Source organism: Eutrigla gurnardus, assembly GCF_963514095.1.
Source record: "Eutrigla gurnardus genome assembly, chromosome: 19".
NCBI lineage: Eukaryota > Metazoa > Chordata > Actinopteri > Perciformes > Triglidae > Eutrigla > Eutrigla gurnardus.
The window spans coordinates 20,873,358-20,899,780 of NC_139930.1; the positions used below are offsets into that span (position 1 = coordinate 20,873,358).

The 26,423-nt window shown below is 43.8% G+C and overlaps 2 protein-coding genes across 2 annotated transcripts in view; both read right to left on the reverse strand.

The window, feature by feature from the left end:
* Positions 1-26,423, reverse strand: part of LOC311030186 (uncharacterized protein) — a 426,559-nt gene that overhangs the window by 368,747 nt on the left and 31,389 nt on the right. The gene's annotated exons all lie outside the window — the stretch shown is intronic.
* The window catches only part of LOC311030189 (protein NLRC3-like), a 171,535-nt gene that overhangs the window by 72,674 nt on the left and 72,438 nt on the right, over positions 1-26,423 (reverse strand). Inside the window, exons 9-10 of the mRNA XM_084035819.1 lie at positions 25,154-25,327; positions 23,884-24,057 (exon numbers count right to left, since the gene is read on the reverse strand). Of these exons, the coding sequence (XP_083891945.1) occupies positions 23,884-24,057; positions 25,154-25,327 (348 nt within the window). The remainder of the gene's footprint in view (positions 1-23,883; positions 24,058-25,153; positions 25,328-26,423) is intronic.

The window sequence follows — 26,423 nt, forward strand, 5'->3', positions numbered from 1 at the left end:
TCCAGCCAGAGCGCTGAGGACGGCAGATCAACTCAAGTCCCCAGGACTAGACTTAAAACCAGAGGGGACCGAGCCTTTGCGGCAGCTGCCCCGAGGCTCTGGAATAGCTTGCCTTGGCATATTAGATCAGCCCAGACCTTAGAGGTTTTTAAGTCCCTATTGAAGACCCACCTGTTCTCCATGGCTTTTAATTCAGGCTAGCATGACACCCGTCTACTGTATCATATGTATATTTTTATTTATTTATTTCTAATATTCTCATTGTATTGTATTGTATTTGTTTTACTGAACTGTACAGCACTTTGGTCAGCCATTTGTCGTGAAAAATGTGCTCTATAAATAAAGTTTGATTTGATTTGATTTGATCATCATCGTGGCCACTATGCTTCCAGTTCGTAAGTTCGTATCGCCGACTTTCTTTTAATGAACATTTCCTTAAATGCAAATGTTGGCTTGTTATCCACGGCGCTGTCATCTGTTCATCTCAGTGAAGAACAAATAAAAGTCGGTAAGATAAGCTGAGAACAACGGTCATAGAATATGAATCCGACTTCACATTCACCGCTGCAAGCAAACATGCAAAACCCAACTTTTCCCCCCTTCTTTGGAATCATCAACGACATAAATATGCATAACAGGTTGTTAAAATAATGACATGAATAATAATGGAGCAGTATTGACTCACTGAAATTGTGAGTAAACTTCAAACGTCGCCTATATTATTAAATGAAGGTAATAATGTCACACTGAGATGCAGCATCCGATTGCACAGTTGGACAACAGGAAATGTGTGTAGTTTACAGTAGATGCTACAATATTACTAGCTCTTGCTTTTATGTCAAGTAAGGGTTTCTTTTTTCCATTTTGTCTGTAGCGCATGCAAATAAAGGTCATTGAGAACAACCTTAAACTTGTACTAATTCTTCACAAAGAAGACACGGTTCAGCCATGTCAAACAATATGTGAAAAACAACTTTGAACTGGCTCTGAGAATTCGTCTCGTAAATGAATTGAAACATTAAAAACACAAAACTGAGGGAAAAGCAACGGTGTGGAAACGTACTCTTCATTTCCACCACCAGTGGGAAGCCTTTTCTAAACCAACACATAATAACAGACCTGCGATCTTGACCTTGAGTTCACACGAGCTGGACTGTGTTGAGGTTTAGATAGTTAAGATGTAGAATAAAACAACAACCACAAGCTGCTGTGGTTTCCAGGCCGAGATATGGTGGCTGTGGAAACTCGAAATACTAGGCTCGTTGGAGATGAGTCAGGCCTGCGCAGAATCGATCGCTGACGATCAGTTTTGGGTGTTTTTTTTAAATTATTTAATCTTTATTAAATCTTTACGATACAATCAGCAAATACAGCAAACAGAGTCATTAAAAATAGAGCATAACTGAATGGTTTTAGTGGCTTTCTTATTTTTTAATTCATCCTGTTAGTTTTGTGTTCGACTTGATCCCGACTTGCTCTGACGTCATGAACACGTGGGCAACGATAATCTCATGAGATCAAGGTGGCCGCAGTTTTTAGAGCCAGGTTGCTCTCAACCGACTGCAAGCCCCGGGGCATGATGGGAAACGTCTGGCTCTCACCTCACCTAAGGGCTGATTGGCTCTTAGTTTTGTAGAAAATGCAAATTCCCTGTGTGAGTCTAATATTTAATGCTAGTAAATTAAAGTTTCATCAGTTAACAAACATCTTATGTGGTTGATAATATTAATAATAATCATAATAACGCCAATAAAAGAGGTTATTTAAATATACCTTATTAAAACGAGCAATTACCCTGAGGTGTGCTTTAAGAGGCAGACATAAAAAACCCAGATACAAATTTTACTACAGTATTACTGTCAAACTTTACTAATATGCACTAGATTTTATGATACTACATCAACAGCGGATACACTACTATACCGTATAGTGTTTTATATCGGTATATTATATTTATACATTACTAATATTGGGCTGCACGGTGGTGTAGTGGGTAGCATTCTCGCCTCACAGCAAGAGGGTCCTGGGTTCGATTCCCGGGTCGGCCCTTCTGTGTGGAGTTTGCATGTTCTCCCCGTGTAAGCGTGGGTTCTCTCCGGGTTCTCCGGCTTCCTCCCTCAGTCCAAAGACATGCAGGATGGGGATAGGTTCATTGGTGACTCTAAATTACCCGTAGGTGTGAATGTGAGAGTGAATGGTTGTCTGTCTCTACATGTCTGTGATAGACTGGTTACCTGTCCAGGGTGTACCCTGCCTTCGCCCAATGACAGGTGGGATCGGCTCCAGCCCCCCCCCGTGACCCTGAATACAGGATAAGCGGTAGAAAATGGATGTTTATTCACTTTAACTGTTGGATAGCATTGTTGACTTTTTCTTTGTTTTTTTCTATAGACCAGAACCATGTGGACTAGAGCGGTGCGGAGAGAGGAGACCATGGAGATGGAGGAAGTGATGTCATCATGTTGGATTGAGAATGGTGGTGTATTGTGGCTTACACAAGGAGGTGCGAAGATTCAGTCAGGTATGTATTTCGTAAGGCAATGACTTATGTCATATATGAACGTAATTGTCAACACATAAATACAGACATTTCTTAATTTTTCAACTTTTAAATATCTCTCTCTGTCTCTTATGTATGTTTGGTCATTTCTAGCCTGCTATATTATCAGTTTTGCTTGTGTGTGTATTTTGGAGAGACTGTTTTATTATTTGGTTTTCATCGCAAACAACAACAAATAACCATAAAATTTAAAGTAACTAAATGTCAGAAGCACAACACAAATAAACAGTCTCATCCAGAAAAAAACTAAATATATTCGAGAGGGAACAGGAGGAAGCAAAAAGCTTATTTAGTCCCGCCCCTTCCTCACAAAATCATATCATATGCAATAAAAATTAAAATATTGTTATTCAATAGCCTCAGTTTATTGTCGACTGTTGGCATCCAAGATGATGTCCGCTAATATAAAACATGTATTATATAATAGCCAAACCTGTTGTATATTAAGACTTACTCATTTGTATGCATTTTACTTTTGCTTTATGTACTTTCAGATGACAAGAATGAATGCGAGAAGTATGATTTTACTACAACTGCTGAATTGAGTGGCTCAGAAGAGGAGTTAAGGTACTGCCATGTTTATATTGACCTTTGAACTCATCACTCTATTGGTCTTTGAAAAAGCCAAAAATGTCAACCTTGGTGGCTTTTTAAATATCAAAATGCCAAATACCATAGAAGCATATTGTAGTAGTAGTAGGACTACTATTCCCAGGATGTTTAGCTCCCACAATGCAATGTGTGTAATGGGCTACGGGGTTCACAGTAAACAGAGATACGACTCGAAGCAACACATCGGTGTCCCGTGTTATCATTATTATACATGGTGTCAGAAGTGGTGAACTGTAAGTCTCCGCGGTAGTTTCAGTAAGTGTTAGCTGGCGAATACAAACGTTTCGTGCAGTTTAAACCGGAACTGACCGCTACGGAGACGACGGCAGAGCCCCGAGCGGAGCGGAGCGCTAGCTCGTTAGCACCAGCACACCGAGGAGCGAGTCGAGAGAGACGGCGCACCGAGGTCCCGGACTCCGAAAGTGAAAGGACGAGGGAATCAACGCAGATGGCGAAAGCTGTACAAATAACACCCCCAGACCCGTTCGACTTTTCAAGCCCAGCAGAATGGCCGCGGTGGATCCGCAGGTTCGAGAGGTTTCGCATAGCAACGGCTCTCGATGAAAAGGAGGACGAATACCAGGTGAATTCACTCCTGTATGCAATGGGTGACGCAGCGGATGATGTGCTAGCAGTTTTACCATTGACTGATGAAGATAAAAAGGATTATGAGGCAGTCAAAACAGCATTTGAACAGCACTACATCGGAAAGTACAACATTATATCCGAGAGAGCACAGTTTAACAACAGACGTCAGCATGAAGGAGAGACTGTGGAGGCTTATATCACAACAGTACACAAACTTGCTGAAAATTGTGGCTTTGGAACACTGAAAGAGGAGCTCATAAGGGACAGAATCGTAGTTGGGATAAGGGACAAAAGACTGTCTGAGCAGCTACAAATGGACTCTGACCTGACACTTGCTAAAGCCATACAAAAAGTCAGACAAAGTGAAACAGTAAAGAAACAGCAGACTATACTTCACAGTGAAATAATGGGGGATAACAAAGCAAACATGGACGCCATCATCAACACCAAGAAAAAAGAGTGGAAACAGAAATGGCAACACAAACAAAAGCCAAATAAACAGACACTGGGAGAGTGTGGTAGGTGTGGCCGCAAACAAAAACATGCATGGAAAGACTGCCCAGCGAGAGATGCAGAATGTCGGAAATGTAGGAAAAAAGGACATTTTGCTGCAGTATGTCGCTCAGGGGATGCAGTAGGTTTGCGAGAAGTCACAGAAATTCAGGGCGACACAGACACTGATGACTATTATATTCTAGGAGACATAGGAACTGACACATCAGAACCATGGATGGAAAGAATCCAGATAAATGGGGAGAATGTTGAGTTTAAGCTAGACTGTGGGGCAGATGTAACATCAATACCTGAGAGACTGTACAAGCCAGAGAGAGACGGGAAACTACAGGAGCCTAAAAAGAGACTGCTAGGGCCAGGTAGATACCCACTTAAGGTAAAAGGCTGCTTTAAAGCAAACATGGCAGCAAAAGGGCGCAGCACCTCTCAATACATTTACATAGTGTCAGGACTAGAACATGCTCTTCTAAGTAGACCAGCACTGACAGCTTTAAAGCTTGTAGAGAGAGTAGATGCTGTCATGGAAACAGAGACAGACTTTAGAGCAACCTATTCAGATGTTTTCCAGGGACTAGGCAAATTAAAAGAGCCTTACCACATAGAGCTTGACCAAGGTGCCATACCAGTTGCTCTCTCCGCACCCAGAAGGGTCCCCTTGCCCCTCAGAGATGCAGTGCAGACGGAGTTGAACAGAATGGAAGACATGGGAGTTATTTCTAAGGTCACGGAGCCGACTGAATGGTGTTCAGGAATGGTTCTCGTTCCCAAACCAGGAAAGAAACCACCAAGGATCTGTGTGGATCTCACACCCCTGAATTTAGTCGTGAAAAGAGAGCGTCACATTCTTCCAGCTGTGGACCAAACACTGGCAATGATGAAAAATGCCAAAGTTTTCACCAAACTTGACGCTCGATTTGGATTTTGGCAGATTCCTCTCACACCAGAATCACGGCCCCTCACAACCTTCATCACTCCTTTCGGGAGATACCAATTCAACCGACTCCCTTTTGGTATTGCATCCGCTCCGGAACATTTTCAGAGGAGAATGTCACAGATGTTGGAGGGTTGCGATGGAGTGCTCTGTCATGCGGATGACATCCTCGTGTATGGCAGGGACAGGCAGGAGCACGACCAAAGACTGCACCGCGTGCTTAAGAAGGTACGACAGGAGGGTCTCACGCTGAACGAGAAGTGTGAATTTACAAGAGAAGAAGTCATGTTTGTGGGCCACAAGGTCTCTGCAAAAGGCATCGAGCCTGACCCGAATAAAGTCAAGGCTATCCAGCAGTTGCCACAGCCCACATGTGTGGAGGACGTGCGGCGCCTGATGGGCATGGCAAATTACCTTGCCAAATTCTTGCCGCAGCTAGCCACAATAACCACACCGCTGAAAGAACTGCAGAAAGAGTGGAACGAATGGATATGGGCAGAGCCCCAGGAAACAGCTTTTCGGAGATTGAAACAGATACTGAGCTCTCCAGATGTGTTAGCCCAGTATTCCAACACTGCTGAGACAAAGGTTGCTGCAGATGCATCGCCATACGGCTTGGGAGCCGTTCTTAACCAGCAACAGACTGACGGCTCATGGCGACCAGTGACATACATTTCTAGAGGACTGACAGACACAGAGAAGCGCTACGCGCAAATAGAAAAAGAGGCGTTGGCAGCTACATGGGCGTGTGAGAGACTAGCATCTTACCTGTTAGGTCTGCATTTCACACTACAGACAGATCATAAGCCATTAGTTCCACTGTTGAGCACAAGAGGGTTAGACGACCTCCCGCCGCGGATCCTGAGGTTTCGTCTGCGGCTGCTGCGGTTCTCCTACACCATCGTCCATGTTCCAGGGAAGCAACTCATCACAGCAGATGCGCTCTCCAGAGCTCCCCTAGAGGGTCCGCCTACAGCAGGAGATCTACAGCTCGAGAAAGAGGTAGAGGTTTTTGTGGACTGTGTACTGTCTTCTCTCCCAGCTACAGACAAAAGGCTGGAGGAGATCAAGAAGGCACAGAAAGAAGATAAAGTGTGCGCAAAAGTGACAGAACACTGTCTCACAGGGTGGCCAGAGAACTGTGAGGCTGACCCACACATCAACCCATACTGGCGGGACAGAGCGGATCTCCACATCGCTCGCGGCCTCCTTATGAAAGGAGAGAGACTTGTTATTCCACCCCCCTTAAGAGCAGATGTGCTACAGCGGCTGCATGAAGGACATCAGGGGATCTCAAAAGGCAGAGCAAGAGCAAAAGAATCCGTCTGGTGGCCGGGCATTTCCGCCCAGATAGGACAAATGGTGGAAAGGTGCGAACTATGTCAGAAACACAGATCACAGCTCAAAGAACCACTGGTGCCTACTCCCCTGCCGGACCGCCCCTGGCAGAAAGTTGGTATGGATCTATTTGAGTGGTCCAAGAGAGATTACCTGTTGATCATAGATTATTTCTCAAGATACATTGAGATAGCAGAGCTCAAAAGCACTTCGGCTGAGGTGACAATCAGGGCTATTAAAGAGGTCTTCGCCAGGCACGGGACTGCAGAGTTTGTCATATCAGACAACGGGCCGCAGTTTTCATCATCAGTGTTCAGAGAGTTTGCCAAAGAGAACAATTTCATACACATCACAAGCAGCCCCCGCTACCCTCAAGCAAATGGGGAGGCGGAACGCGCTGTACGGACCATCAAGGACTTGTGGAAAAAAGACAGTGATTACAGCAGAGCACTGCTGGCCTACAGGTCCACCCCATTGGTGCACGGGTTCTCACCAGCACAGCTGCTGATGGGAAGAAACTTGCGTTCATCTCTACCTCAATCAACGACCAAGCTGGATCCTAAGTGGCCAGACCTGCAGGCCTTTCGCGTGAAGGAGGAGAAGGGTAGGCATAGACAGGCCACAAACTACAACCTGAGACACCGCGCAAGACCTCTCCCAGCACTGACTGCTGGTCAAAAGGTCTGGATTACCACTGAGAGAACCACAGGAGCAGTCGTCCGATCAGCCAACACTCCAAGGTCATATATGGTAGAGACTGACAGGGGTCTCCTCAGGAGAAACAGAAGTCACCTCCGACCTATAGGGACTGTTACCAGAGTTGGTCGTGTGACAAAGCCGCCTGACAGAATGGACTTGTGAATAATGTTAACAATGACAGTTATGTTCCCATGAAAAGTGATTTGGGATGTTACAGTTCATAAGTCTTGATATACTGTGTTTCAGTATAATGATATACTGTGTTTCAGTTTTAGGTCATAAGTAAAACACATAGAAGTTGCACAACAGTTTATTTGAATGGAGAAAGAGTTTAGCTATAAGGGGGAGGTGTAGTAGTAGTAGGACTACTATTCCCAGGATGTTTAGCTCCCACAATGCAATGTGTGTAATGGGCTACGGGGTTCACAGTAAACAGAGATACGACTCGAAGCAACACATCGGTGTCCCGTGTTATCATTATTATACACATATCACACTCTTAGATATGCTGGAATACACATTTAGCAGATAACAGCCAACAGTTTCATTTTTTAGTTTGACTACCTTATAAAATTCACCTTCACATGGTATAAAACTAAAAGTTCACACAATCTGTCAGTAGCAGTTTGATGCAGAAAGAAATTTATTATTTATTATTTACATTTTTAAAAACATGGTGGGTGGATGGTGTTAGACAGAACGTCCTGCCTCCACAGAAACACTATCCAAATCTAAAAGAGGCAGTACATCACGTGGGACCAGATACTGGGCCATGTTGGGGAGTCCGGACACCACACAGCAGCTCAGAGCACTGCGGCCGATCCCCATGTCAGAGACCTCGGACCACTCACCAGTGGTCACGTTGTAGCCAGGGCTTGACGCTTCGCATTTTCCCAAGTAGCACGTGTGCTACTAAGTTGAAAAATCTAGTAGCACACAAGTAATTTTAGGGGCACAATGAAAAGTTACCAACTAATGTGTTTTTCTTTAATAAAGTGATATGAGGTCAACGAGAAGGCATTTATAAGCAAAACAATTAAATTCATAGCTTTTTAGTTATATTCTCTAAAGAGTGCAGAGAGAATAATACTGTAACAACTCATGTAGTTATTTATTGGTGCAAATCTGCACAGTGCAACTGAGACAGTATCAAAACAGCAAGTAAAATCAAAAAGTGCATAGAATAATATTGTAACAACAAGTACTGACAACAGACTTGAACTTATTTGGCCTGTGTATAACATATAACACAGAACGTTCACAGAATGATTGAAATTAACCAATTAGTTACAACCCAGTAGTAATGCACAATCAAAGTCTGCTCAGTCTCTTTAAACACAAAGGATATCGTCCCAGCAGCTTTTGTAATCTGGTCGTCTGGCCCGTTTGGAGGTCAGCCAGCGGTCCACTGCAGGAGTTGGATCGAATTCCTCGACCGAAGGCCCTCCAAGCTGATCCTCATCAGGTCTTCAGTTGTCGAGACCGCAAGGCTGCTTCTTTTGGAATTCTTGATCCGGTTTTGGGCTGAAAAACCTCTCTCACACTGGGCAGCTGAGATCGGCAGCACCAGCATGATCTTTACCAACTCCAGTATGTTCTAAGGGAGAAGATAACATTTTAAATTAATTTCAACTCACCTTTAATTCATCAAAACCAATATGCAACTATACAATGCTTAAATTGTGATTTTGTAATGTTGAAAGGTGTGTTTTTTTAATCATCTTCTAAAAGTTCTCTATTATGCCAGAGTGCAATGAAATTTTAAAATTTTAAATTTTTAAATTAGAAACATAATGTCTAAGAATGAATATGTCTGGACTATCCGGCCTTACTTTGTATTCTTGCTTGTAGGGGTCCTTCGTTAGCAGCATCTGCCACAAGCCAGTGTAGGTTTTGTCCCGGAAGTTCTGGCTTACCAGGACTTTGAGCTGTCGCCATTCATCTTGGACTGCAGCTGTATTGCACCGTGCACTGAAGGATAGAGCAGAGCAATTGAGTTTGCACGTATGCAACACGTATTTCAAATAACAATACAGTGTCTTATCAAATACATTCTTACCCTGTTAGAGGCTTCTCAAAATGCCCCAGCAGCTCTTCCACGCTGTCATCCCCGAATGTGAGAAGGTTGGCTGGATCTTCTGGCCATGTGTCAGGTTTAGGACTTTGAAGCAGTCCAGTGTTGTATGGATGGCATCATCCTTCACCAAACCACCAAACCTGGCTTTGATAGCATCCACACTGATGTTCACGGCAGCTTCCACGTGATGCTTGAGCTGTGGATGTGTGAGGCTGATGACATCCCCCTTCAGTGTCATTCCCTTCAAAAGACAAGTACACACTTGAATCATGGCTGTGATGTCATTGGTATGTGCATTTCCCTAATGCTCAAACCCATCTTCTATATATCCAATACACTGATTCTGAAGGTCCCTGCCATAATCCTTAAGACACACACCACACTGATTTATGCTAAACACACCTGGAATCTCATCTCATCTCCCTGCTGCTGAGCAAAGGCAGTCTGGATCTTCTCAAGCAAGCCACCTGGCTTTGGCTTTGTCTTGAGTGCCTCCAGACTGGTTACAGTCTTTTTCAAAACTGTGGTGGCTTGGGGGAGGATCAAATCATTCCTCTGTAGTGTGAGGCTGAGGGTGGCTAGCTCCTCGAACAGGTCACAAAGAAAGTGGGAAAATACACAGAAAAGTGTAGTCTCCATTTCTTTCTTTATCTGTTGTGTAGTGAGTAAAGGAGTAACACAATACAAATTTAGTTCAAAATATACTCATTGGCCATCTGTTATTGATTATAAAAGTTAAGTGTGACATTTGCACCTCTTCTTCTTCATCTAACTTAACTTTAAGTTAATTTATGTACCAGTTCAGCTGTGGCTAACAATCATCACCAGAAAACAAACCTTTTTTGCCCGCCCTTGAACTTCAGCAGAATTGGACTGTGAGGCTGCCACTTGCTCCATATGTTGAAGTACCACAGAGTATTGATCATGGTCACTGGCGAGGTCCTTTCCCGGTCCATGTCGCAGGAACACCTTCAATGCTCGGTGTATGTGTGGGATCCAACGGGTTCCCTTGACACCGCTGGGACTGCACATGTTCACTCCAAGTAGTTCTCCGAGAGCATAGAGCTCTCGTTTTAACTTGCCACTCATGTGGTAGGTCTTCCAAATAAGATGAAGGAGATCATACACTACTGCCACTTTAGCTTCCTTCTTCTGTAAATTGAGGATGGCCAATTCCAATCTGTGCAAGAACCAGACAACATTGATTGCACAGTTAATAATCCTACATATTACATAATCTCTCTCTACTCATTCACAAATACTGTGTGTGTTGAGAGACAGACACACACTGAGCAGATGTTTTTTTTTTTTTTTTTACTAATTTGGTGAGAGAAGCATTCTAACTAATGCTAATAATACAATCTGAAGACTTCAGCTATCCTGCTCAGCTTGTGTTCCATAACTCCATTCAGTTCTGTATTGCCTTTTATTCCATTCAGTTATATATTATTTCTATTCAGTTAACTGTGAGTAGGAATGCTGCATTTAAATGTAACTAGTTAACTTGTGATTACAAAGCTGTGTGGCATACAGTGGATGGGAATGATGTGGCTTCCTGCCTCGTTTTGCAGGTGGGCAATCACACCATTACGGATGCCCATGTTGACGCTGGCCCCATCAGCACCGAAAGCGACACATTTCTTCATCCATTCATGTCCTGGGCAGTCTACTGCATCAAAGGCAGCCTTGGTAGCATTCAAGACTCCTGGAAAAACCATAATTAAAAAAGACACTTAATTCTCTTAATAAAAAATGCTATCATATTTACAGCTTTACAATGTTACACGAAATTGATAAAATAATTTCTGAAATTTCTGAAAAAGAGAAACAACTTTCTTACCAAGGGCATGAGAATGTTCCAGTGTCTGTTGGCCAACCAGAATGTTAGTTGGCTTGCCATTCTCTAATAGCCGCACATAGACAATTTCACATTCAGTGTTTGAGATGTCGCTGTCTCCATCGATCAAAACGGCCAGGTACGGTGCTGCTCTCAGAGTCACTGCAAGGCTTTGTTTCATCGTGTCTGCAATCTGTCCTATCATTTCTGCACACCTTTTGTCATTGTCATATGTTGGATTGATGTCCACTCCGTTTTCTTTGTGTAGGACCATCAGCGGATGAAACTTCACAAAGGGCAGCTCTTCTTTGGCAATATGAAATGCAATGTTAAATTTGATCTTGAGCTGTCTTCTTGTATCCTCTTCAGAGAGCACGACCTGTCTTCTCACAGCCACCTGCAAGGGTGTTTGTTGTGACGCTATGAATGCGTCTCTGGACGCGGTATGCCGATGCGATTGACTGTGCTTTACTACAGTATCTCGTTTAAAGTTTGCGTTGCCTGTAACAAAAACGGACTTGCCAGCGACTTGCTTCTGCGCTTTGCAGTACTTACAGTACATTAAATCATGTTCGAAAAGGAGCCACGGGAATGTTTTCTGCCAGTCCGAGTTGAATCTGTACTTTTTGCGGTGGGGAATGGCAGCGCTATCACCTTCTTCTCCGGTTTCTTCAGTCACGTTCTCGTTTCCTTCTTCATCCAACTCTACCTCATCCTCGTCCTCGTCGACCATTTCGGCCTCGGTGCCTGGGTTAAGAGCTTCTGGCTCTGTCGCCCTTTTAAAATATTAACTAATACGCTTCATAGTTATACCGTTATGTGTGGTCTTTGTTTGATGTTTGTTTGTGGAGCGTCATTTCTAAGTGGTCATTTCTAACCTCCTGCATGGATGAAATGAGACTCCACTGGTTTGTCTCGGGGTTATAGCGCTCTGCAGTGGAGAGTCGTTGATGCCCGTCGTACCCTCCCATGGCATAGATGCACCCGTTGAGTGTAGTGACGCTCACATAGCAGCGGTGGAAAAACATGGGCGACACCTCATGCCAGGTTTTTGAGCCGAGGTCGAACCTGCACACGCTGTTTAAACACTCCAACATGTCGAAGCCCCCAACGCAGTAGACGCTCCCGTTGAGGAAGGCGGTGCCATGGTAGGCACGAGGACGCTCCAGATGCTGGGTCAAGCTGATCCAGTCGTTGGTGTGGACGTTGTAGGCCTCGATGCTGTCAGTCGGATCGCCGCCACTCCAGCCTCCGATGGCCAGCAGGACGGCGTTTGGAAGGTGAGGACGGGCGAGATGGTGGTAGACATCAGGCTGGTTTTGCATGACTTCTATGGCTTCCCTGACCATGCGCTGGCAGTCTGCGTTGTTATTCACCAGCTCATTAGACATCACACTGATCCTCATGTACTCTGTACCCATGGAGGCCAGCCGCACCTACAGAGAAAACAGGACAGAATGTTTGAATAGAAGTTCATGGACGGCAGTACTTTAGGCTGGTCCTTGACTCTAGAGGTGGCCCTACAGACTACTGTTCAATCAGGATGAAACCACGGAGAAGAAATCATGTGACAGGAAGTCATCCTACCTTAGATAAGAGCACAGCGATGTGGTCTCTTCTTTCCTGCAGTGAGCTGGCGATCCAGCGGAGGACGGCCTCATACACAGTCCTCTCGTCTCTCACTCTGAGGTCGTCTCTGTTCAGGATGGCGCTGAGTTGCTGCACAGAGAGCTGCGGGAACTCTTCAGAGGAAACGAGCGCCTCAAAGTGGTCGACGATGAAGCTGTAGGCCTGGCGGTGCAGTTCGGGGCAGAAGCAGACGGCGGTGAACTGGCAGATGCCGATGCAGTTCTCTGGGCAGAGCTGGCTCTCCAGGAAGTCGCAGCACTTTTTCACAACTCCCATCACATTAAACTGATCGGCTGCTAGAAGCAGCTCCTGAACGTTGTCCTCCGTCACTGAAACGGAGCCGGTGTATGCAAAGTCGATGAGGAGCTGCATCATGTCAGGAGTCAGGCCGGGGATGTTGAAGACCTTCTTGTCTGAAGAAGACCAGCGTTGGAAGAGAGCTCTGTGGGTCAGGATGAAAACACAAAGAAGAAGAAAGAGAAACTGACGTCAGCTGTTCCTTCTTTGCTTCACACTAATAACTAGGATAAGAATATAGTGGGGCGCTTTTCAAAACAGCAGCAGAGTGAAATATGACTGATATCAAGGCTCCTCCCAGTTTACTTTAAACCACAACACTGACAAACCCAACACGCTGAATGACACACATGAAGTCTATTAAATAAATGACATCTGGAATGGAAATAGTGAATTATATGCATTTTGTAACAGATGTGTAACTTTTCTGAATGAACTCCATTCTAAAATCTGCTTTAAAGTACAATAGTATGGAACTGAGAGACCAGCAGCTCAAATTCTACTTCACATTTTTAAAAAACAACAAAACAATAACACGTTTGGCAAACATCATAAATCCAACTTGAGCTGAGTCTACAACCGATGTACAAACTTCACATGTTGGAAGTTGATATGAGATGAATGGAAACAAGAAACCTCATTTGAGATGATATCCAGTCAAGTCATTATAATTATAAAAACTATAGACAGACAGGGAAACTACACCACTGGTTGAATTCTGAATGATCCTTTCAAATATGTTACAAATATTCTCGTAGCCGTCTATCAGGTGTTTAATGTCCTCTTGTTTTGTTTTAAATCACAAATGCTCTATGAGCTTGTTACGTGTTGTGGCTGTTCTCTCAGACTTCACATCGCTAATCAATCAATTTGCTGTTACTTTCTGCTCATTTGAAGGATATAAATTCACAAGTTTCCCCCCTAATATCAGATAATGTACTCACTCGAAGTAGAGGCTGCATCGACAGAGGAAGATCTTGTGGATTTGAAATTCCACGTCTTCAACAGTGATGACTGCGTCGCAAAACGTTCCCTCCAGACGTAAATCATTGAACCCTGAGGCAGGAAACAGGAAAGAAGAGTGGCGTTGATCGGCCATCTTGATTTGCTGATGATAGAGTTGTTGTCTCTGGTTGTTGGTTTATGTGGAGATCAAGAGAGAGACTGGACACCTTCACAGATTACACTTCTAGAATAGATGCTCATCACATCACTGTGGTTTGTGATTGATGCAGAATGTTATTGTTCAAATGTAGTTTGTATGTGTTTAACTGCAGCTTCCATCAGTCAGACAGCAGGTGAAGGTTCACTAAGGTGGCAGCAAAATCAAGATGGCCGATGACCCCATCTCCATCCCTCTTTGACAGAACTTAAAATACATGTGCGTGTTCAATTATTTATGATAAATCTGAGTATTATAATGAAATGGATCCTCAATACATTACAAACAGAAATCCACAGTGCACAAATCTAAACCATTTTAGTGGAGATCTTATAATTACTATGCTTATAGTAGATTGATAAAAATAACACAATATATCTTTTGGAAAAGCATGTAGCAAAACATTTTCACCCAATTCTAATCCAATAGTAATAATAACAACAATAATAATAATACATTTTATTGATCAGATTATTGAGAGCTTTGTAAATGATGAGGAGGATCTTGAAGTGGATATGCTGCTTTATTGGGAGCCAGTGAAGGTGTTGCAGGATGGGTGTAACGCATTTCTTTGAGTAACTTACACTTTGACTTCTAAAGAAGTCTCTTATGTCCACTTTTCTTATTTTTAGACATCCTGGCTGCATCTAATTACCAAACACAAATACGCACGCGCGCACATACGCACACGGACACCGATTCAAACGTAAATGTAAATGAAACCTCTGATATTAACATCCTTCTAGCTGACGTCAACCAGGCAGAACAAACTCCCAACTTCCAGTAGCGGACTCCTGTAGGACTCCTGACCGCAGACTAGCAGACCGGTGTGCAAGCAAGAAGGCGTGACGGCGGGAACGGCCAATCACACAGGCTTCAGCTTGAGCGGCCGTTTTCCGCCTGGTCCTAGTGCTTGACATGTCTCTGTGTACTATAGCTAACATTAGTTTTTTTCTGCCTTCAATGAAGTAAAGCGACACATTTTTTGGCAGTAACGATAACGGCGTTATAATAATGAGATGAGTTATCAATGAGATTACTCCATCCATCCATCCATTGTCTACCGCTTATCCTGTATTTAGGGTCACGGGGGGGGGGGGCTGGAGCCAATCCCAGCTGCAATGAGATTACTCGTTACTGAAAAAAGTAGCGGCGTTACTAACGCCGCTACTTATAATGCCGTTATTCCCATCACTGTCTATATCTAGGTTTGTCTCTGGGAAACATGGGAGGAACTGTGCTGTGTGCCTGAAGAGGATGACGATGGCAGGTTTTCTTCTCATTAACTAATGCATGTGTGGATTTACGTATATTATTTGACTAAAGATGTGTTTCTAAAACACTCCTCCTACAGTTGATGCTGATCAGAGTCAGTCCAACTACTTTAAAACATGCCTGGATAAAAGTGATACGTTTACATTCCAGTGTGTTCATTTCCAGGGAGTGGAGTGTGTTCATGCATGTTAGCATGTCTGGCTGCAGGCTGACAGCTTACTGATGACTGGGTTTTGTTGTTTGGTTTCCTGTTTTATTTTGTAGTCCTTCTGTCTTGTGTTGTCATGTGCTTTGCTTCCTGTCTTGGTTTCACTGCTTTTCTGTCTCCCAGCTGTGTCTCATTGTCTCGTCAGCCTGGCCTCTCGTTCTCCCCAATCACCATAGCCTGCCCTTGTGTTTCCACACCTGTCTGTCGTTGAACCTAATCCACCCTTATGTATTTAGTCTGTGTTTCCTTTCAATCTTGGCTTGGTCGTCTGTTTTATCCCGGATGTGTGTCCACCACCTGATCTGTCCTGCCTGTGTCCTGGTCTTTGTCTGGATTATTGTTTGAGTTTTGTCCGCTTTGGATTGGATCTTTGTTTTTTTGATAGTGTTTTTGCCCCTGTGGCCTCCCTGAGTTTTTGGACTTATCATTTAAATAAGCATTTTAACTGCATTTGGGCCCATACCTCCTTCAATCATAGTACATCCGTGACAAAAACACGACCACATTAACAAAAACACAACCACGTTAACACATTGTGGGAGTCTTTGGCCAAATCCGAATGTCCCCCTAAGGTCTAAGTCCTGAACCCTCAGGGACTTACCTGACGTCACCTGGTAAACGGTTGAGTGTGAGAGGCTGTGAGGACTTGAAATGGTAGAAATACAAATGGGACAGCACTCGGATTGTCACTTTACTTTGATGACACAAAATATATTATCTAAAAGTGTTGGGTTTTATTTCACGTTTTACAGCCTGATCTGAACGTCTTCCAGACTCTTATCATCCCAGACCAGTCGTAACTCAAATAATGTGTTTACTTTAATAAGCTAAATTAAAATAACTGCTTGATGATTAAACCAGGTGTGTAGGCTATGATGACATGCCTATGATTTCAAGTGTTTTATGTTCCATTTTAAATCTTTAATGTTAAAGTTTCTGCTTAAATGTAATATTCCACACATGTGGTGTCCTATTTGTTTACCTTTTTTTTAAGTCCTCCGGGCTTTCCCTGGTAACCCTGTGTTTCACGTTGCAACGCTATGAACTGTGGGTAATTCCCTCAGGCAAAGTCAGCATCGATGCTGATTTACGTAAGTGGGCATAAAGGACTCAAAATGTCCACGAGCGAGTCCTCGTGCACGATGTGACCGTCAGGGACTCAATGGGAACGCACATTAAAGTCTGTGAGTCTGTGAGGGGTGACGTTGGGATTTGGCCTTTTTCTCTGAGGAAGGTTCCTAACTGAAGACGTGACCCGGAAGTAAACAAGTGGCCGCCATGATAAGAGCCGTTCAGATTCTCTAAATGCAAAGGAAAGGAGCTCCAATGATCCTTTCAGAGCTCCTTTAGGATACAACAGAACTTCCTTTACCAAAGGAAAGGAGCTCCAATGATCCTTTCACATCTCCTTTAGGATACAACAGACCTTCCTATACAAAAGGAGTTAAAGTGCTACACACCTCCGCCGTTCATGAAAACAAACCATATGCATATTTAACAATCACTTTCATGCAGACATATAGTAATTGGAATTGTGTTGATAAATGTGTCTATTATAAGTGAAGGAGTTGCATTCATGAAGGACCACAAGTTGCATTTATGGACAGTTTGCAGTCTTGGTTTTGGGACACTCTGGTCTGAGTCTCATCAACGGCCCTAACTTTACCCTCAGGATCTACTTTTAACTCACATTCTTTGTATTATTATTTTATTTGAACATGTTCTCATGTAACTTCCTTATTACACAGAGCTTTTGTCTTTTTCTTATTTCAGTCGTTTGATTTGAATCCACACATTCTCTCTTCTTGATCTTAATCCATTTCCTTTTGGAGAATATTATGCGTTACTCACTGCGTCTAGGCCGAGGTGAAGCTGACGATAAAATAGTGGCAAAACGCCTCCGACCTTTATTTGCGTCCGCAGTGTCGGAGTTGCCCAGAGCCGAGATGCAGCCAGCGGACGCTTCTCTTCTTCCAAGCCTGTTGGTGACGCCGGATTCAATTCAACGGAGGTTCACTGCAGCAAAGTCAACATTTATACACGTTCACATGCATCATGCAGCCGTCTTCATCAGCTGGTCTGTGTATCTCTCAACATCACCCAAGAGCAAGCGTTATAAAGCGTTGATGAATGGAAAATCACAGCTGCAGCATCATCATAGTTTATAATTCCTTAGTGGATTTAGCAGGAGCATTTTCTCCAACAATGAAGAAACAGTTTAATATGTTTTTTTATTTGTAATATGTTAAATACATTATGTTTTCTATTCTAATCTGTGTGTGCTCTGTGTTTCATGTTGATGGTTTCCACTGGACAGCAACTAGTTGCTCCAGTCACTAATGCATGTTCCTCAACACGACAAGGTTCAGTCTAAAGACAAAGCCATCCCGATATACTCCATTCATTTAAGTACATTTACACAAACATTAATACATTTACAACAAGTACAAGGAGGAATGAACCTGACTGATTACAAACTGCAATGTTTTCATTCACATCTTTGCATTGACTCTGAATGTAATCGCACCGCTTTGTGTTTGTTGTGAACAGTTTCAGAGACGCAGAGACACTGATGATCCAGACCCGACTGTAAACCCAGGATAAAGAGGTTCAGTGAATGTGGTGTTGAAGGTGTGGAGGTGGATCAGTTTGTCAGAGGAGACTCTGTAGAAGGTCAGAGTGCCAGCAGGACAGTCCAAGTACACTGCTACCACACCAGAGGAGGAGGAGGAGGAGGAGGAGGAGATGTATGTTTCTTTGCTTTTGTGCCAGACAGAGTAACGACCATCATAACAACTCAGACACCAGGACTGATCATTCCATCCAAACCCAGAGTCGTTTCCTCTCCTCTTGATTCCTCTGTAACTCACTGATATATCAACATCTCCTCTCCACTCGACCTCCCAGTAACAGCGACCAGTCAGACCGTCTCTACACAGCAGCTGAGGCCATGAGACAAATCTGTCTGGATGATCTGGATATGACTGGTGGTCTGACACATATGTCACCTTCCTGTTGGTGTCATCCAGTTTGAGGTTTCTGCTGACTGTGTTTGTGTCCAGTTCCAGTTCACAGACATCTGATGGAGAGAACAAACACAATGCAGCTAAAGGTTATTGTTGGAGACAATCGGGTGTTTTTTGGTGTGTGTTTTGAAAGCTTAATAAATATACTTTGGGTATTAGTATATGACATCACAAGGGGGCGGTAACTTGATGGTGATGGGTCACGTCACCCATTTCATTGATAAATAGACACCGGTGTGTAGTGGTGTGTGTTTTGTTGGATCGCAGAGAAAAACACAGTGTTGGGGAACTAGCAGGAGCAGATTCAGTTATTAATAGATAATTATTAATATCAATACTCAGTCTCAATATAAAGGAGTTTGTACTCAAATGCCAATAATTAATAACTATTAGAATATGAGTACAAACAGTTGAAGGATTTGTGAATTCTTCACAGAGAAGAGGTTGATATCATTCATTCTTATACAACATTAATAAACACAGCAGTATGTTCATAAGGGGTTTATTAACAATAAACAAAGAAACATACACTAAGTCGAAGTGGCCTATCTAACTAAATACTATACAAGTGTGTGTGTGTGTGTGTGTGTGTGTGTGTGTGTGTGTGTGTGTGTGTGTGTTACAAGATGGTGGCTGTGGTTGTCGACCAGTCAGCCATGTGGAGTGGGGGTGTTCTTTGTGGGAGGCCGTGTGGTCCTGCCTGGAGAACAGGTTTCTATATATGTGTATAATTAGTGTAATATATGTAGAGCCGTTAGGAAAGTTGGATTAGTGAGAACGCAACCTGTCTGTTCTGGATCACTGACGATCAACAGACTAAACAAAAACACGACAAAATTACATCGTTGGTCCTAAAAATATCACAGTTTGGCCTTAAATTACTAAAGATGGACACCAGACCAACCTGTGGTCTGGTCTCTGGACTAATGTGAGCTACTATCTAGACCTCTGGGGGACCACAGACAGTCTCTGGTTCCTCCACATAGTCTGGTCTGGTCTCTGGACTAATGTGAGCTACTATCTAGACCTCTGGGGGACCACAGACAGTCTCTGGTTCCTCCACATAGTCTGGTCTGGTCTCTGGACTAATGTGAGCTACTATCTAGACCTCTGGGGGACCACAGACCCTGGTTCCTCCATTTAGGATTCAGGGACGTCAGGACGACAGGAGGACGATCTCAACGCTGAGACGCTTTAGAGACACAGAGGAATTTATCTCTTCAGTTGAAATATTTAAACATAAACCCGACTACGTGAATGTTGCGTGTTTGTCTCCGTTGCCGTCCGGCAGGAATTGGCGTCCGTTTGCGTCTCTGCGTTGACTTTGTGTGTAATTGAAGGTGAAAATGTGGCGTTTGCTGTGAACACAACACGACATCTTTACAGCCACGAAGAAACAAACGCTGCATCCTGATAGAAACGTGATCATCGGATTTCAGTCATGAACACGTTCAAATCTGGAGCAGCTGAGTTACTGAAGACATACTCACACTTCCTCAGACCAGGTCTCAGTCTCTGCTGTCCCCCATGGTCCACCCTGCAGGAAGACATTCAAAGACCTCAATCAGGTCCACCATTAAACATGAACCCCAGTTCCTCAGTCAGAGACGGAGACACAGTCTGGAGCTGTTGTCCATCTGTCCTCACCTGAGTGTCCAGTCTGAAGTCTGTCCATCTGTCCTCACCAGAGAGTGTCCAGTCTGAAGTCTGTCCATCTGTCCTCACCTGAGAGTCCAGTCTGATGTCTGTCCATCTGTCCTCACCAGAGAGTCCAGTCTGATGTCCGTCCATCTGTCCTCACCTGAGAGTCCAGTCTGATGTCTGTCCATCTGTCCTCACCAGAGAGTGTCCAGTCTGAAGTCTGTCCATCTGTCCTCACCTGAGAGTCCAGTCTGATGTCTGTCCATCTGTCCTCACCTGAGAGTGTCCAGTCTGATGTCTGTCCATCTGTCCTCACCTGAGAGTGTCCAGTCTGAAGTCTGTCCATCTGTCCTCACCTGAGAGTGTCCAGTCTGATGTCTGTCCATCTGTCCTCACCTGAGTGTCCAGTCTGATGTCTGTCCATCTGTCCTCACCTGAGAGTGTCCAGTCTGATGTCTGTCTATCTGTCCTCACCTGAGAGTGTCCAGTCTGATGTCTGTCCGTCTGTCCTCACCTGAGAGTGTCCAGTCTGATGTCCGTCCATCTGTCCTCACCTGAGAGTCCAGTCTGATGTCTGTCCATCTGTCCTCACCTGAGAGTGTCCAGTCTGATGTCTGTCCATCTGTCCTCACCTGAGTCTCCAGTCTGATGTCTGTCCATCTGTCCTCACCTGAGAGACCTGTCTGATGTCAGTCCATCTGTCCTCACCTGAGAGTGTCCAGTCTAATGTCTGTCCATCTGTCCTCACCTGAGAGTGTCCAGTCTCCAGTGTGGACCCTCCAGTCCAGCAGACAGCAGCTTGACTCCTGAGTCTCCTGGATGATTGTAGCTCAGGTCCAGCTGTCTCAGATAGGAGGGGTTGGAGTCCAGAGCTGAGGCCAGAGAAGAACATCCGTCCTCTGTGATCAGACAACCTGACAGACTGAAGACACACACTTCTGTCACTTCTGGGGACTTTACATAGACTTATGTCCATTTGTCCACTTTTTAAAATGAGAAAAAGTGATATTTGTCTTTTGTTGTGTTGATGTTGTACTGGGTGGGATAAGCGTGGCTGAGTGATGGACAGTGATGGACAGAGGAGGACGTTAAAAGAAAGAAAAGAGACGAGCTGAAATAATTGAGAGAGAAATTGAAGCGTTAGAAAAGAGAAGAAACAACAGTTGAAACAGTCTATGTGGTCTGTCTTCAGACCTGGTGTGCCAACAAAGATCTGGTATTGATTTTAAACCATCTAGCAAAGAAAAAAGGCTGTAATTCAATAACATTTCAACAATGTTTATAGTTTTCATATTGAACTGGAGGAATTATGAATAACAAGTTCTCTGATAATAACAGTAAAATACAAACACAGCTTTGAAAATGTGCTTCTTAAGAGTCTCAGAACATATGAGGCATTCAGGTGTTCAACTGCCAGTTGGAAGAAAAGAGTGTCTTGATTCAAAGCTCTGTTCTCACTGTCAGCGTTCCTCTTTGAGAGCAGCCGTGTGAACTTATCTATCGACTCTAGATCTCACCGACCTGACTGACGTTCATCACCTCCACTCTCTGATCCATCTGTCAGCTGTCAGTGAGTCTCCTCAGTTGTCACCATAGAAACGTCACTCACAGAAACTCCAGTTTGCACAGATTTGATTAAGTTCAGAGTTAACGTTTCACCCCGTTGCATTACTGGGTAATTTAGTGTTTGTGAGTAGCAACCAGTGAGATGATTTAGCCTCCAACCATCTGAACCAGTGTAGTGATGTTAACGCTGCAGCAGTAAAATGGAAACGCTCCGTCATCATTTAATAATTCTCAATGATCTATCAGTTATGGGTCTGGGTCCTGATAGGACGGGGTCTGGATCTGGGCCAAGCTCCACCTCTTATTGACCCTTGCTATAGGCAGTGTTGGGCAAGTTACTTCAAAAGCGTAATGCATTATTTATTACTTGTTACTGTCATTTCAAAGTAATTAGTTACATTACAATATTACTGTCTTTGAATTGTAAGGCATTACACTACTTTTACATTACTTTTCGCCAAAATAAAAGGACATTTTTGTTCTCGATAGATCTTCTTGTGTTCAATGCAGCTCATTACACAGCAGGATGTGATGTTTTTCGCTTCAAAATAAAAGAACAAAAAACGGAAAATGACTCTTATCCCGTTATTCGTTTAAAAAACGGAAAACGAGAAACAGAAAACGACTCGTTAACTGATATTAGATATTGTGTTCATGAATGGGATTCGGGGATGAAATAACAGGGCCATTTTTCATTCCAGATTTGCTGTACGTCTTTTTTAATGACCCGGAAGGCGCTGCGAAATTACCTGAAAGCCTACCTGAGACATTTAGGGGAGCTCTAAAACACTGTTCATAAACGCTCTGACAGCGTCTGACGCTCACGTTTTGAAATAAACCTACTGTTTTAAACTCGCACCAAAAGCGTTATGACGCGGACATAAAAGCGGTTCAAAACCGACGGGGAGAATCGGAGCCTCCGCCTTTTCGCCGCCGCCCCTCAGCTGTTGATCCTCGGTGTGCCGGGGTCGGCTGCGCTCTGACCGACCGGGAGCCGCTCCGTGAGTCGGTGTCCAGCTCATGGAGCCTGCTAACAACAGCGCTTAATTAACATAGTGTAGAGTCACAGGGACCGGCTTTCACACTTTTCCAAAAGTGGAGCGTATGCACATCTCACGATCGCGAATGTAGAGTCAATTGATTTCGGGTTTAAAATGCATTGTAACGTCATCATAAATGTGTGTGCACATGTTGGTGTTAAAATGGTGTTTTGTCTCCGCCGTGCAGACGAGTTAGAAGCTTTAAACTTTGAATTAAAACTGTCAGCAGCATCAAAATGTCTGGTTGGTTCATGTTCAGTTGTCAGAGTTGATATTCCAATCAGGCTTCAACCTCTGGTTCAGAAAAGTGAAGTCAAGCCTGAAGGTCCTTAAAGCTGCATTCTCTCTGCTGGCCACTAGGGGGTGTTTTCATGAATAATATGTCTTCATTGCATCTGCATAGCTTTGAGTCTGCATGTGGGTCCTCCCTGCTGCTTCAGCCACCGTGACAACAATATTAGTTCATTTCATATAAAACTCAATAAACTCAACTGTATAGAAAGTGGTTCAAACTGGCTCCACCTTGACAGCAGAGACAGTCTGGTGTTGTAGTTCAGGCTCACATGTTCATGGAGTGACGTTCACAAACGTAGACTGACGTTTGCAACAGCATTTATAAACACCAGGTGGATTTATAAAACTATTAAAACATGGAACGGCAGGGAAAAGATAAAAAAGAGGTTTGGTTTTGATAAAAGTTTTGTTTTGTTCTTTTGCTGGCAAGTCGTTAGCAGCAGAAACAGTATTTCATCAGCCGTGTTAACAGATTAGTAGCAAACGTGTCTTTTTAGGAATACATGAATATAAATAACTGAATATTTGGTGCATGTAAACGCATCATTTAAAGCTTCATAGGTAAACTTCTCAAAGTAGTTGAATCTGACCTGAGAGTTTCCAGTCGACAGTGTGGACTCTCCAGGCCAGCAGACAGCAGCTTCACTCCTGAATCCTGCAGGTGGTTGTTACTCAGGTCCAGGTCTCTCAGACTGGAGGACTGGGAGCTGAGAACTGAGGACAGACCTTCACAGCTTCTCTCTGAGAGGTTACAGACACTGAGTCTGAAGAGGAATCAGAAATTAGTGATGAAACAATTACAAACAACTGTTCATCACCTCAGGTTCTAACTGACATTATTATCATAATGAAGTTAAATGATGTTTAACATGTTTGTTCATCAGGTTATTGTTGCAGCTGGGTGGTGTATTAGGCTCCATGGTGAGGTTAACGTCACACTGTGCCATCTGTTTATTTCTGTCTGAGTCTTCTTTCAAGACTCTCACGTGACTCCGTTTCACCAATCAAACGCAGCCAGGCAGTCACATGACAGCACACAAACTCTCCACGCCCGGTTATAGATAGAACTCTTTTAACGTTTTTTTAATTCTAAATCCTTGTCATTCAGAGACAAATGTGCATAAATATGCAAGTGTATGTGCAATCATTTATGGAGGAGTCACAATATACCGCCCACTTTTTGAAATCCCCCCGACTTTTACCGTCTAACGTCAGTGAATCTGTCCTCACCTGAGTGTCCAGTCTGATGTCTGTCCATCTGTCCCCACCTAAGTGTCCAGTCTGATGTCTGTCCATCTGTCCTCACCAGAGAGTGTCCAGTCTGATGTCTGTCCATCTGTCCTCACCAGAGAGTGTCCAGTCTGATGTCTGTCCATCTGTCCTCACCAGAGAGTGTCCAGTCTGAAGTCTGTCCATCTGTCCTCACCTGAGAGTCCAGTCTGATGTCTGTCCATCTGTCCTCACCAGAGAGTGTCCAGTCTGAAGTCTGTCCATCTGTCCTCACCTGAGAGTGTCCAGTCTAATGTCTGTTCATCTGTCCTCACCTGAGAGTCCAGTCTGATGTCTGTCCATCTGTCCTCACCAGAGAGTGTCCAGTCTGAAGTCTGTCCATCTGTCCTCACCTGAGAGTGTCCAGTCTGAAGTCTGTCCATCTGTCCTCACCTGAGAGTGTCCAGTCTGATGTCTGTCCATCTGTCCTCACCTGAGAGTGTCCAGTCTGATGTCTGTACATCTGTCCCCACCTGAGTGTCCAGTCTGATGTCTGTCCATCTGTCCTCACCAGAGAGTGTCCAGTCTGATGTCTGTCCATCTGTCCTCACCAGAGAGTGTCCAGTCTGATGTCTGTCCATCTGTCCTCACCTGAGAGTGTCCAGTCTCCAGTGTGGACCCTCCAGTCCAGCAGACAGCAGCTTGACTCCTGAGTCTCCTGGATGATTGTAGCTCAGGTCCAGCTGTCTCAGATAGGAGGGGTTGGAGTCAAGAGCTGAGGCCAGAGAAGAACAGCCGTCCTCTGTGATCAGACAACCTGACAGACTGAAGACACACACACTTCTGTCACTTCTGGGGACTTTACATAGACTTATGTCCATTTGTCCACTTTTTAAAATGAGAAAAAGTGATATTTGTCTTTTGTTGTGTTGATGTTGTACTGGGTGGGATAAGCGTGGCTGAGTGATGGACAGAGATGGACAGAGGAGGACGTTAAAAGAAAGAATAGAGATGAGCTAAAATGATTGAGGGAGAAATTGAAGTGTTAGAAAAGAGAAGAAACAACAGTTGAAACAGTCTATGTGGTCTGTCTTCAGACCTGGTGTGCCAACAAAGATCTGGTATTGATTTTAAACCATCTAGCAAAGAAAAAAGGCTGGAATTCAATAACATTTCAACAATGTTTACAGTTTTCATATTGAACTGGAGGAATTATGAAGAACAAGTACTCTGATGATAACACTAAAATACAAACACAGCTTTGAAAATGTGCTTCTTAAGAGTCTCAGAACATATGAGGCATTCAGGTGTTCAACTGCCAGTTGGAAGAAAAGAGTCTGTCTTGATTCAAAGCTCTGTTCTCACTGTCAGCGTTCCTCTTTGAGAGCAGCCGTGTGAACTTATCTATCGGCTCTAGATCTCACCGACCTGACTGACCTTTATCACCTCCACTCTCTGATCCATCTGTCAGCTGTCAGTGAGTCTCGTCAGTTGTCACCATAGAAACGTCACTCACAGAAACTCCAGTTTGCACAGATTTGATTAAGTTCAGAGTTAACGTTTCACCCCGTTGCATTACTGGGTAATTTAGTGTTTGTGAGTAGCAACCAGTGAGATGATTTAGCCTCCAACCATCTGAACCAGTGTAGTGATGCTAACGCTGCAGCAGTAAAATGGAAACGCTCCGTCATCATTTAATAATTCTCAATGATCTATCAGTTATGGGTCTGGGTCCTGATAGGACGGGGTCTGGGTCTGGATCTGGGCCAAGCTCCACCTCTTATTGACCCTTGCTATAGGCAGTGTTGGGCAAGTTACTTCAAAAGCGTAATGCATTATTTATTACTTGTTACTGTCATTTCAAAGTAATTAGTTACATTACAATATTACTGTCTTTGAATTGTAAGGCATTACACTACTT